Here is a 14,061-nt window from a genome sequence, read left to right on the forward strand (position 1 = left end):
AAACTAAGTCTTCCTTTTAACAATGCAAGTCGGTCTGATAAAAATGTATTTAAAAAAAATCTTATTCTCTATGTTTTTCCGTTGTTTACTTTTATAGTTTAATACATTGTTTGAATTTTTATCCAAAACTATAAAAAGGTCAGGGTTTAACCATGAGCTTTTATTAAAAAGTTGTTTAAAAAAAAAGTATTTCTTTAGCATTATTGCAGTAATTAAAAGTTACAAGACTTGATCTATTTAGGTAACGTTATATACAAACTTTTATTCTTGATCAATTGTTTTATTTTAAAAAGCGTTAAGTAAATATCAACAAACTGTAATACAGTTCATCCTATTTACTTGTGTAATTGAGTTCTTACATTTTTTTATTTTAAGAAATAAAAATAACCGAAACAATGTACTCTATTAAATAAACTGCATGATATTTGATAATAAGGATATTATAAATTTAATGTTATCTTATATTTTATTTTTTGTTTTTATCATTATAGTTTTCAGTTATTGATTAAAATTTTTGATGAATAATAAAAATTGCTTAATAATTTAACATTTCAATTTTCGGAAAATATGTGACATAATATAACCATATCTCATCATATTTTTCAATTATGCTATGTATAAATAAATGGTCAATTTTCTAAAAAGAAAGAAAATAATTTCACTTATATACCCCAGCTGTAGTACGATTACGTCCATTTCACTTATAAAATGAAAAGAAAAATTGTTAAAAGGACTAACACTTATATTTTATGAGGCGTAATCGTGATACAGAAATATACCCTATTTTTAGAAATAACATTGCAGCTGATTAAATTTGATTTTTACTTACAGGTTACATTATCAATTCACAATATACAAAAAGATCTTGAAATTATTTTAAACTACACATTTTTATACATCGCAACCATAACATAATTGTATTAAAGCATGTTTTAGTATAAAACGATTAATTTAACATTAAAATACTGAAAATGTTAAATTACTCTGTCTATAATTAAATTAGCACATACGATGTATTGAAACTTTTAAAATTAACTGATAACATTGTATTTTCAAATCAAAATATTATACATATATATATATATATAATTAAATTTAAAAAATAATATAATTAAGTAAAAAATAAATTATTCTTCAGTAACAAAAAAATAACTAGAACTAATAATATTGTATTTATACTTGTATTATAATGTATTCATATTGACTCAACTATAACAATAGCAATTTATGCATTTAAAAGTTTTGCATTTAAAAATTAAATTTATGATACACTTCTAAACCACTATCTTAATGGATTCCAACAGATATCTTTATACTTGAGTTAATAGTTTATTTACCAAATGCCGAGTTATAATCAACTATTTTATGGAACCATCCGAGTATTAAGCAAGTTTATAAATTATTATTACTTTGGATTTAAACTAAACTAGTTTTGATCGTTGCTAAATTTAAGTTTAATTTGTATCAGTTTCTATTATATATTATGTGGTCAATAATCATTAATAAATTGCTATTACTTTGATTTATAAGAATATATAAAAACAATAATTTACCTATCAATAATATTATTTACTTTTATTATTATATTTTGTTTTCTATAAATTGTATTTTAATCATACATTTGTATATTATAGGCTATTCAACCCTGATTTAAGAAACTATCAACATCTACTAACAAAGGATTTTGAATACATTTTTTCGATAACATCTAATAATGTATCAAAACTTATAAAATCGAGATATTTTGTGACATGTTGGATAGTTATATAATGAGTTATGTGATTATTTATTACAAAATTAAATATTTTGCAATTTGTAAATTTCTTAAAAGCTTTTAAAGATCTCGTATGATTCATTACTTATGACCTAAAGAGCAAATGTGGTTCGCTATACAAGTGAAATTGATTGAAATACCAGTTAAGCGTTAATATTTGTGTTTTGACAGACCTTTGAATTTAAATTATGTATAACCAACGTATCTAGTGAATAATTTATATTAGAAAAGTTTAACTAATTAAAGTTAATATATTCATTAACCTGACTTCAAACCATCATTGAATATAAATATTTTGATAACATACATTTTGTGTTTTAATATCGTGTATTATAGTAAACCAACAATATAAATATCCTATTAAATTACTTATTATTTTTGTCGTCAACTCAAACAGATAGAAAAAATAATAGTACAATTTATAACATCGAATAATCGTATATATTTCAATATACTTTTAGGTACGATTTATTCAATAGTTTTATTAAAATAATAAATAATTATTAACTTTTTTGGTATTTAATTTTAATTAGTTGCCAAATATGTATATTGTATAATCAGAGCTATACAATATACATTGTTTTTAATTTTTTATACCTATATTATTATAAATTATAATTTATAAATACAAAAAAAAAAAAAAAAAAAATCTTGCTCATTAAAATAAAAATTATAAACATTGAGATATCATAAAATAGTTAAATAAGATAAATTTAACTATCTATAAAAGTAACTATAGTATAATCAATAAAAATATTAAAATGTATAAGTTTGAATTTTTTTTATGTTTATACAAATAAATTATACCTCTAGTATGTTAATTATATAAATTACATTAATTACATTTATAATTATCTTTTCATTAAATATTTATATATGTATATATAAATGAGATTATCAGCGAAACAATAAATATATATTTTTTTAGAAAATCTTATATAAGCACTGGATTCACTAGGTTTTCTTTGGTTCACAATAAAATAATACAATATTATTTAACTTGATTAGGTACCGTAATTTAAATATTGGAAAAATTATTTTGACCCTCTATGTAAATCTAGGTTATTGATTTTATGTAAATTTTTGCTAAGTTTGAGAATAATATTTCCTCGCGCTTTTATCGAGGATTGGAATCTGACAGCAATTATTATTTAATCACCGAAGTTTTACTAATTTTTTTAGAATTTTATTAATATTTAGTATTTCGGTAATTTTATAATAACTTATTTAATTGAATTATATAGCAATATAAATATTTTTAATTTATTAAATACAGTGTTCATTAATTTAATTTTTATACATAAACTTAAGTTACTATAAAAAAAAAAAAACTATTTTATTGTATTTTATTTTAATTTAAAATTATTAAAAATAATTAAAATCCTTGTCAAAAAATAATTAAAACAAATATAGCTTTAAATAATTTCTATGTAATTGTTTTTATTTTTATTTTCAAATTTTTAATAGGTTTACATAACGCTTATAAAACTAAGTACTTATGATCTGTGATACATTTTCTTAAAAAATAAATGGTCATTAAAGTTAAATATAAGGTAATACCTTATAATATTAATACTTATACGTTATATATTTTTTTACTGAATTATAGAAGTTAGAATTAGTTGAAAAGATTTCTAAAGAAAATCTATATAGTTGTTTATATACATTACGTTAATCTGCTTAAATAAATACATAGAATGTTAAAAATGAACATAGTATTGAATAAATATTTATTTACACACACTGTTTAATAATATTTAGATTAAATGAACATTTAAAAAAATTTGTAAACAAATATAAAATTTAAAATATAAGTTGCTATAACTTCTTGCATTCATAAATTATTGTGATTCTTAAGTTTTCTCATTTTTTATTTTCTACATAATTTTTAACAATCATTGGATATACTTGTAGATTTTAGATATTATTTGGTTTTCTTGACTGCATAATTATTGTTTAGTTATTCGATATTATTTATGTTTTTAGTATTAAGAAAAAAACCCTTTGCAATATTGTCGTTTGGAATTCATTGTTATATTTACTGTAACATTTTTATATTCTTAGTGTGGGCGATATTATTTTTTTTTAAGTATAATATAATATAGAATTAAATAAAAATAATAAATTGAATATAGTTAGTATTAATTATCAAATTAATTTATCTAACGAATCAGAATACAATATTACTATTTAAGTTCCGAAACATTAGACAATCACGCAAATTTGTTTAAATAGTATAACTTATAACAATTTCACAAAGTTGATTTTTGTTTGAAACAAAAATTGATTGTTTTTTTTTTTTTTCAATTGCTTACATCATTGAGTATTATTTTTTCCACCTGGTGCGCCCTATGCATACGTACGCTATTCCGCTGCTAGTTATAGTTTGTATATTAGTCGCCTAGGCAGTGGATGTATCGATTCAACTTTAATTTTCATGACCCACGAATGTGTTACAAAACTATGTCGTACACATTTGCTCTTAAAGGAATAATCCAACAAGACGACAAAAACATAGACTATGACGGTGATGAACCGGAAGAAACAATGCGATGTCCGTATGTCATATATGTCTGTCAGAAACAATTTAATTAACAAGCAAAACGCCGTAGAGTCCAAATTTTTCACATCAGCAAATTTATGCTGGTAAGTAGTTATTTCTAGTTTGTACTTTATTGTTATAAACTTTCCATGTTAATACAAATTATGACATAAATCTACAAAAAACATTAAACAATAATAATAAAAATCGATACGTTTTTTATCACACTTAAAAACTGTGATTTTATTTTTTATTTAGCACCAATGATGTTTGTGAAGAATATAATCCCATGACACCAGAGGATTCAACTGCTTCGTGGTTAGATGTATGTATTTATGTATTAAATACACTTAAAATATTTTGCATGATCGTTAAACGGTCGATTTTTTTATAGGCGGAAGACAGTTATCAAGTCACCAATTTTCTGGATGAAGCGCAACGCATACTTCACAATGAAGAGGACTTTTCTGATGCATGTCATGATCGACTACGTTCTGAATATGAACAATGGAAACAAATTCCACATTTAAGGTCTTTATTTCCTAAATTAATAGTTTTTCATTCAAGAATTAAAATTTACGACAAATTTACAAATGCATGTAGCATGTAGCTCTTTTCAAAATAACTTAAATATTATTGCTCAGCTATTAATGACATGAGTTTTTTCACACATATTATAATAAATTAATTATATTTGTTCTATACCATTTCATTATATCGAATAAATAAATACTATTTTAATTATTATTTATGAATTAAATTTTTGTATAATAAAATAATAATCATGGTTATAAATTATTATTTATTACAAATACTTAGATGTCAAGTATGGAAATAATAGCATATGCATAATCAGCAAATATATACGATTAGATTATAAATACAATTCTCCAATATCTAAAATATTTAATAAATATACAGTATTATAATAATACATAGTAAAATATAGCTAACTTAACTTTTCACACAGTTGATAAACGTTCAATATTGGTGGAGAGATATTTTAATACATTAAAATATTGCCATATTGACCATGGTATTATTACATTATATTAAATTTTGCCTCTCCTTCAATCTTATACCTAAACCAAAAAAAACTAAATATTACTACTATGTGTAATTTACTAAGTCTAAATGAGGCTAAATACCTAACTATTTATTAATAGGTATATTTTAAATTAATGCACGATAATATTTTCATAAAAATAAAAATTGTTGCTACTAACTTTATTCTTAAAAATTTCATTCAGCTTATATTAAACATAATTTCATATCAATTAACATTTATGTATGTAATTATTGTGCATATTTTATATTATGAACCGTTATATTAGTTACAAAATAATATTAAATTACAAAATGGACCAAAGACCTTGACGTACATAAATAGTCTATGTAAAACGCCGTGTATTATTATTTCATTTATAAATCTAAATAAAGTCGAGAGGGTATACAAATAGTATTTTACTAAATTCGTGTTAAAATGCGTACCTCTATAATCATACTTATTCAATTATTTATATAAAAATCTTAATATTTCAAATGATTTAGGATGATATGAGTTAAATATATTTCTAAATTAATACCTATAATAAATAATTCAATATTATTTTTCAAGTAGGTACTTATTATATTTAATAATGTTCATCAAAATAACAAAAATAATAAAAACGAAAAAAACGAAAAAAAAATGGAAAGTAAAAATAACAATACCTAAAATAACAAAGTAATAATAGCGAAACTTTAAAGAAAATATATAATTTACATACAATCCATAGCGAATAAATTCAATTAGCTAAATACATGGGTTGTGACAATAATATTAAGCTTACAGAATTTATTAGGAAATAGTTCATTGGGAATAATTAAGTATAGGCAGTCATAAAAGTAGTATGCGATAAACTCGCATCATAAGCTGCGTTCTATAATCGATAAAATACGATCGATATTGATAATAACAAAAATATAGGTAAGGAAGTGCATACGCGTTGTCTGTGCAAGTGTGATGAGATTTCAGAAATACAAAGAAATTTGAAATTTAACTTTAGAATCTTTTGATATTTTTTATTTTTTTTTTTTTTTTTGCCTTAGGTAAATTTAATCTGTGGTGCATATTTTTAAATAAGTATAAACAATGTGAAGAATTACATGGTTTGAATAATTTAATCAAAGAAGACTTTCATGAATCTAAGCCACCCGTGGACTAGTTATTGTTTTAAACCCACGATAAAAGTTAGCAAATAGTTATAGTCTTTAAGAAAATCAATTTTTAAGGTTAAAAAATTACTCTATTATATTTAAAAATTGTATTATTTAATCTTAAAGACATAACTAAAATATTAAACATTACCTATATCTCACTTTTAAATGTAAATAATTATGTATATGTTTATATAGAAATTGGAATTTTTTTTCTTGTTTAGAATTTTGCTCTATTTACTTCGCTATTATTAATTCGTAATTATTATTATCTCAATCTCAAACTTATGTATAACTTATATTTAAATATTTTACTATTTTTTTATCCGAAATTATTTTCCCTTAGAAGTTTATTTTCTACTAAAATATAGTTCTTATTGAATTACATATATTGTACTACACATTTCCATATCTAGACAAACAAGTAACGAGAACACTAATGCAACTATTGAAATTTGTTTAAGTGTACTTGTCATTACTTTAACATTTACTAAATTTACCATCACGATTTTTAGGAAAAACACATATGTGGCGATTGGTTAAAACTGTATATTTGCATGCCTTTTTTTTATGGCATAAAAGCATATACGCTAGTAAATATTTGTTAAATATACCAGTCGTGATATCCACTTTAATCAAAAAAGAATAATTCATTTAAATAGTAAAGCATATGAGTCTTATTAATATTTTTATTATAATTTATAAATAGTCAAATATTAAAATTTTCAACAATATTATATTAACATGGACATTATTATAATTTTTAAAGTATGTAAATAACAATCAACTGTGATATAAAAATAAGTTTAATAATATTAATTAAAAATTTCTTTAAGAATTTTATTCTCATTATGTCACTATTAAAAGTTATAATATTTTAAGTTGAACTAGTTTTTTTAATTACATTCGTTTAATTAATTATAATATTACAAAGTTTAATAAATATATAATAATAAACCGTAATTTAGGTAGATACATATATTTATGATGATATTTTTCGAAATTATTGAGAACTATCAAATTTAATTTTAATTTCAAAACTATTAGAAAATATTAATTTAAATTTTAAAATTCAAAATAAGATCAAATTTCAGTGATTTGTACCTAAAGATAAATTTTTTAAGTAATAATATGCCCCATTTCTAATTAACATATATGTTTAAAATAATGAGTTACTACTTAGATTCATCTGATAATAGTTCCAAAAGTTACAAATCAAAATAAATGTGTAAAAAACGTTCTTGTTTTATTACAAATTGAAAACAAAATTTATTATTAATTATTTTACCATAATATATGTAAACGCATATAACATAACATGCCTCTTAATATTCTGTACATAGCATAGGATTTACTAATATTAGATTTAATTTGAGTGCACTATTGTGTTCTATATACAACCAAAAATTAATTGGTAAATACGGTTAAAAATTTAATCATTTTAATTTATAACATATTTTTATTATATTTTATTTGAAAACATACACTATTTCAACAATTAATGTTTCCTCGATCACAATATAAATGTATATTCGATATCTGTTAGTCTTCAGAAGTTCATAAAATGACAAAATATTTTTAATGATAATATTATGTTTTATTCTTAGTTTATTACTATTTTGGACACAAATTATTTATATGTGAATAACTTTTCATATTTATACTAAACATTATTTGTTTTTATCATGAATCAGTTAATTTTTAGGTATTTTTTACTATGTTTCAACCCTATATTTTCACTATGTATTTTAAGATAGGTTTTTTCTATTGATTTTCTGATAGAAGATGAAAACACTTTAGGTTAAATGACAATTTCAAACTCGACTTATAGACCCTTGCTATTTACACTTAATATATTCATATACTTGACTGATGTCAACATCGAAAATTATACACAATATACATTACATATCAAGCTATATTATATACAAAAAGGTTGGGTGAGCTATGTATAAAAGGTTTAGTGTCAAAGTTTGTAATTCACTCAAAATATAAAAATACTTAGATATTCAAAGTTTAAAAGTTGACATCTTGTTTTAGTACAATAAATTCAATTTAACATAAACCTAAAGTATAATAAACGTGTACCTATAAAATTTATCATTAATCAAATAATAATCATTAAATTTTATAAAATTAGATCTAAATAAATAAATAAATAATCTCTATTATTATTTTAAAGAAATACAATACATAGGTACAGTACATACATACTTTAACGCAAATCCTTAATAATATCCCTAAGAATTTTTATACCACCTACTTATAAATTTGAAAGCATTATAGATTAAATTAATTTGATAAATTTGATTGACGTATCATTTATACCTCCCGTAAACACATAACCTATGTATTTTATATCATGTCTTATAACAACAGAATTTAAGGACATTTATTGCCATTTTAGTACAGATGTATTTCCTAAATAGATAAATTGTTCAATATAAATTTAATTTTTAGTTACAATCTTCAAAATTATACTTCAAATATTTTAAAATTTCATCTTTCTATAATATCAATATTTATACATTATAAATATATGTTAAATTTAATAATAAAATACAAAAATAATTTTTCATTTTTATGTGATTATTTATTTATTTTGTTTTTATTTTTCACTCAAAGTAGTTTAACTTTAACAATATAAGTAGACTTACTTTGAATCCAAAAACTTTTATTGAAAAACAATTTATTTTCTATATCATAGTATCAAAATATCTCAATGTTAAGTATTTTATTTGATCTTTAAAAATATTTTTGATTTAATTATTTCACTTTTTTTGATATATAATGTTTTTGATTTCAAACTACTAATTACAAAAAATCAAGTTTATGAAATTAAAATACATTATTTTTGATAAATTACGAAAGGATTCAATTAAATTATATTAAAGTGAAAATTGAATTTTAAATCATACTACAATAAGGTGTGCAATATGTATACATTTTTTTCATACACTTGTTTAATAAATTTTGGTAATTAATATGCAATTGTAGAAACCTATTATTACATAATATAACAAATATGGTTTTTTAGTTGTTTTAGAATCTAAAATACTACATATTATTATATACTATGACTACAGATATAGTACATAACAGTCTCTATCATACCAATATTTTAATTTGAATACATATATTTTTTATAATCTCAAATTTATATCGTTACAAAATATTGAAAATTACAGAATAATTGGAAAAAGAATTGAATATGCACGGGAAAAGACTTTGGAAGATGATAAACAAAAATGCCAAGCTGACAGTAAACCGTCAACCACCAACAACAAAGATTTAAATTTATTGCGCGATCAGGTTATTAAGATCATGACGGAACTTTTATGGAAACGAGTACTAGATAAAACTAGCATCAAAAATGTATGCCAAAGGCAACCCATGTTACAATCGCGACGAAATTCTTCTGGTCGAATAGAGTCTGCAATAATTGTTTCATCGATTTTACCGACTAACAGACCGTCAATAATATTTAAATCCCATTCAAATTTAGGAACAATTAGCCAAAATGGACTTATATGCCAACAAAAAAAGTAAATAATAAAATATATTTATCAATAATTTAAATAACTAATTGAAATTATCATAAAATTATTTTTAATACTATTCACTTAATCACCATCTGGATAACATAAATTTATTTTCTCGAAACAATACAACATATAATATACGTAGACATATAGGTATATTTTATGAAATTATAAATGTTTTCTGTAAAAATTCAATCTAGAAATTTATAATTATTTAATAACTACAATGATTATTACAATAAATTACTTTACAATGAAGTACAATATAACTACAAATATTGTTAATATAAATAATTTTTTATTCATTAAAAAAAAAATGATACGGTAAGTCACCAGAAGTTAAAAATTGCGAAATTGAGTTTTACTAATTTAACATTAGGTAATTTGGTAATATATTATTAGATATTTTGTTATTATAATGACAATTTATGCAATAAAATTATTTTTGCTTTAATTTTTCTGATATTTACTTTCATCATTTTCTAAAAAATTATCTTAAAAATATAAGTTTTCAATTAATTTATTTATACCTTCTTAATAGTATGAAAAGGAGAATTATTTAACAGAAAAATATATTATTGAAAATAACAGCTAAATATTTTATGAACAAATTATAGATTTTTTCAATATATCTTAGTTCAGACTTTCTAGGTGGGTGTATCATAAAATGACGTAAATATACACACATTAAGTCTATTTAGATTAAAAATAACTGAAAACAATATTTCATTTAAAAAATTTGTTTGTATCATGTTTTACAGTAACAAAGAATATAAAAAAAAAACATGGCCAAAAAACAACGTCAGTGTTTTACCACCTATCGAATCCCATAAAATGGTAAGTTATGTAATCCTTAACGCATTATTTATACTTTTTATGACGCACGAAACAAATCTTATACATCATTTTTCATGTTTTGTGTACGCCGTACCTATACTTAAAAATATAATTGGATTCTAATATATAGGTATCAATGAAAATGTTATAAATTAAGAAATAATAATAGTATAACGTAGGTAGTATATTATGAGGTATTCGTAAATAGTAAATACCAACATTCGACGATTTAGACAAATTTGACTTATAACTTAACCTTAAGAAAACTCTATTTTATATTAAAATGACAATATAAAAGTTATCTACCTTATTTATATATCACTAAATATAATATATTAAGTTATGCAGCTTATTAATATTCTCATAACATTTTGTGTTAACTCAGAAATTATAACTGAATAGCATAATACATGTATTTCTTGCTCTTTGTTTGAGCTATTAAATCTGTTCAAACTGAATAATAAACATCATTAAACCGTGAGATACCTAAAATAGTTTAGATTTTGACCGCTTCATACGAAATAGGTACCTTCAAAGATCAATTTGTTTACAATTATTCAGTCGATTAAAAACAGTGTCAACTTATAAGTTATTGAAGTGACATACAATTAAAGAGCTACCTAAAATGGTAAATATAAATTATCTAAAACATATGTAGGTAACATAGTTATTAACTATTTATTATTCTATAAATAAATAAATGTTTATAGGCAATAAACCTACTTTATATCTATATTCCTCTAGACTCAGAGCTCAGACACAACTTAAATAAGTATTTATTTGAGTTTGCTGATATAAACAGAAAAATGGCAGAAAATATATTACATATATTGTATTACACAGTCCTATACTAGGACTCTTAAGGAAGGCACAATTTTAGTTGAAGGTCGTGAATAAGTAATATCAGGTGCTAACGTACAAGACAACTATGGTGATCATGTAAAATTACTGTATTGTTTTTATTAGACAAGACATTATTACAATATGAAAATAAAATTTATGATGTATTGTATATTTTTATAATATGTGTAACCACAATGAATTACTATTCAATCTACATACTAACAAAAAGTGTATTTTAATGTATTATATACTGTATAGTACCTATGACAATTAAATGTAAAATATTTAAAATATATAAAAGTAGTAAATATTATTCTATTTTCTTTCAACCTTGCGTGACTATTGTACGATTATCCTTCAAATCTATACGAACACCATAAAAATAATTAATTCAAACTGTATTTAATATAATTAATATCAATCAAAACATATACTAAGTATATTTATTATAAGTAGCTACTCATCATTGTAATAATGTACCCATACAATAGATTGTGAAAATATAAAACTTTAATAGTTTTCAATCCATTTCAATGACTTGAATAAATTACCGATGATATGTCACACTAAATCTACTAACATTCTTTATACACAATTGATGAAATATTAAAAATACATTTCATATAAATTATAAATATTATCAATAGTACATTAAAAATGCATAATGTAGCGTAAATAAATTATCAAGGAAATTAAGAAACTCGAGCATATTGTGCAATAAATTAATGATGGACTGTCGGTATTCATACACGTCTATAACTATCTATATTATTATAATTATTTATAACTTTATTATACTTACAGAAGATAGTAGACAAAAAAAAACGCTGGTTTTCGGCCGTTAACACACCAGGTAGAAATCACGTATTACCGAGACCAGTGACTTCAGTTGCGACTCACGTCAATACTTCGGTAAATATTTTATGATATAATCTATATTTTATTTTAATACACATGTCTGCAGCAATAAGTACATGTACCTATAGCTCGGAGATTTTCTAAGGCCATACTCAAAAAATATCTTGACTATACAAATAATAACGATATATATATATATATATAAGTAAATACGCGTCATAACACATATAAATCAATTTATTAGAATACTATACTATTACTACTTTTACTACTTTACTATATTACTTATATTACTACACTATACTATTATTACTATTACTACTTCCGATTTGGTAGTGACGTAATTTTAGTAGCAAAAGAGATACTTTCCCCAAACATGTCAACAATACTCAACACTCAACAGTAAACATCTTTAATTTTTCTAAAATTTTAAAAGATTACGATATATTTAAAATACATTTATATTTAGGATTAAAATATTATTTTTTTCAAATTATTACATATAATTATGCACATTTATTTCATGTTTTTCCTATATCATATTATGATGTTTGTCAAAGTTATGACATGATCTAAGTTACCAAAATAATTCAATGATATTATTTCATGAATTATATAATTATAAGATTATCATAACATTATTTATTTCTAACAAATTATAACTTATAACTAGTACCTTTTTATGATTTCGTATGTACCTACTTAATATTATATTTTAACGAAATGAGTACTTAGGATTTGTTCCTTAACCATAGAATGAGCTCTAGACTTCTGTAAAAATAAACAATTGGGTTACCTACGGTTTTGATTTTTGTGAATAAATTATTTCTCCTCCTCCCCACATTCCAGTTTTTTAATAAATTATGCTAATTCAAGTCTTTGATAATAATATAAATATGTATAACATAATTTGATGAACAGTATCTGATAGAAATGTTTTTAATACATCAAATAAGCTCATTGTTATACATTACAGCTAGTTAGTTCATAGCATGGCATAATAACATGTGTATAGTAAATCAAAAAACGTACACTTCCTATTTTTGTTTTGTTTTCTAGATTAACGTGTGTTTTGACATATCGATCGACGGCAAGAGTATCAAAAGCTTAAAGAAAAAAGGTTGCTGTTCTCCATCATGATTATGCAGTGAACATAAAAATATTCCACGAATTCGTTTACCCGAAAAAACGTATAATACATTTAAAAAAAAAATTTGTATAAGAAAACAATAAAGAAAACATTTTATCAATACAATATATAGATATATATTATTTCGATGTTAAAATATTATTATTATATATTTCAGTGTATTCAACCGTTATCGAAATATCTTACATACAAGTAATATTATAATATCGAAGTCGACCAGTTTTTTTTAAGGTTTTTCTAATAGAAAACACACGCATAAGTACCATACGCAAACAGCGGCCCGTTGACGATACCACCACCGCCATATCCTATTTAC

General features: G+C 22.2%; 1 protein-coding gene across 1 annotated transcript; it reads left to right on the plus strand.

The window, feature by feature from the left end:
- Window positions 1-4,295: 4,295 nt before the first annotated feature.
- On the plus strand, window positions 4,296-13,773 carry LOC112597813. The gene is made up of 7 exons (XM_025344034.1): window positions 4,296-4,420; window positions 4,575-4,641; window positions 4,711-4,847; window positions 9,704-10,060; window positions 10,819-10,894; window positions 12,542-12,649; window positions 13,655-13,773. The coding sequence occupies exons 1-7, from the start codon at window positions 4,296-4,298 to the stop codon at window positions 13,733-13,735; spliced, it is 951 nt and encodes a 316-aa protein (XP_025199819.1). The 3' UTR covers window positions 13,736-13,773.
- Window positions 13,774-14,061: the final 288 nt, after the last annotated feature.

Source organism: Melanaphis sacchari, unplaced genomic scaffold, assembly GCF_002803265.2.
Source record: "Melanaphis sacchari strain LSU unplaced genomic scaffold, SCAv2.0 Contig43_pilon_pilon, whole genome shotgun sequence".
Lineage (NCBI taxonomy): Eukaryota > Metazoa > Arthropoda > Insecta > Hemiptera > Aphididae > Melanaphis > Melanaphis sacchari.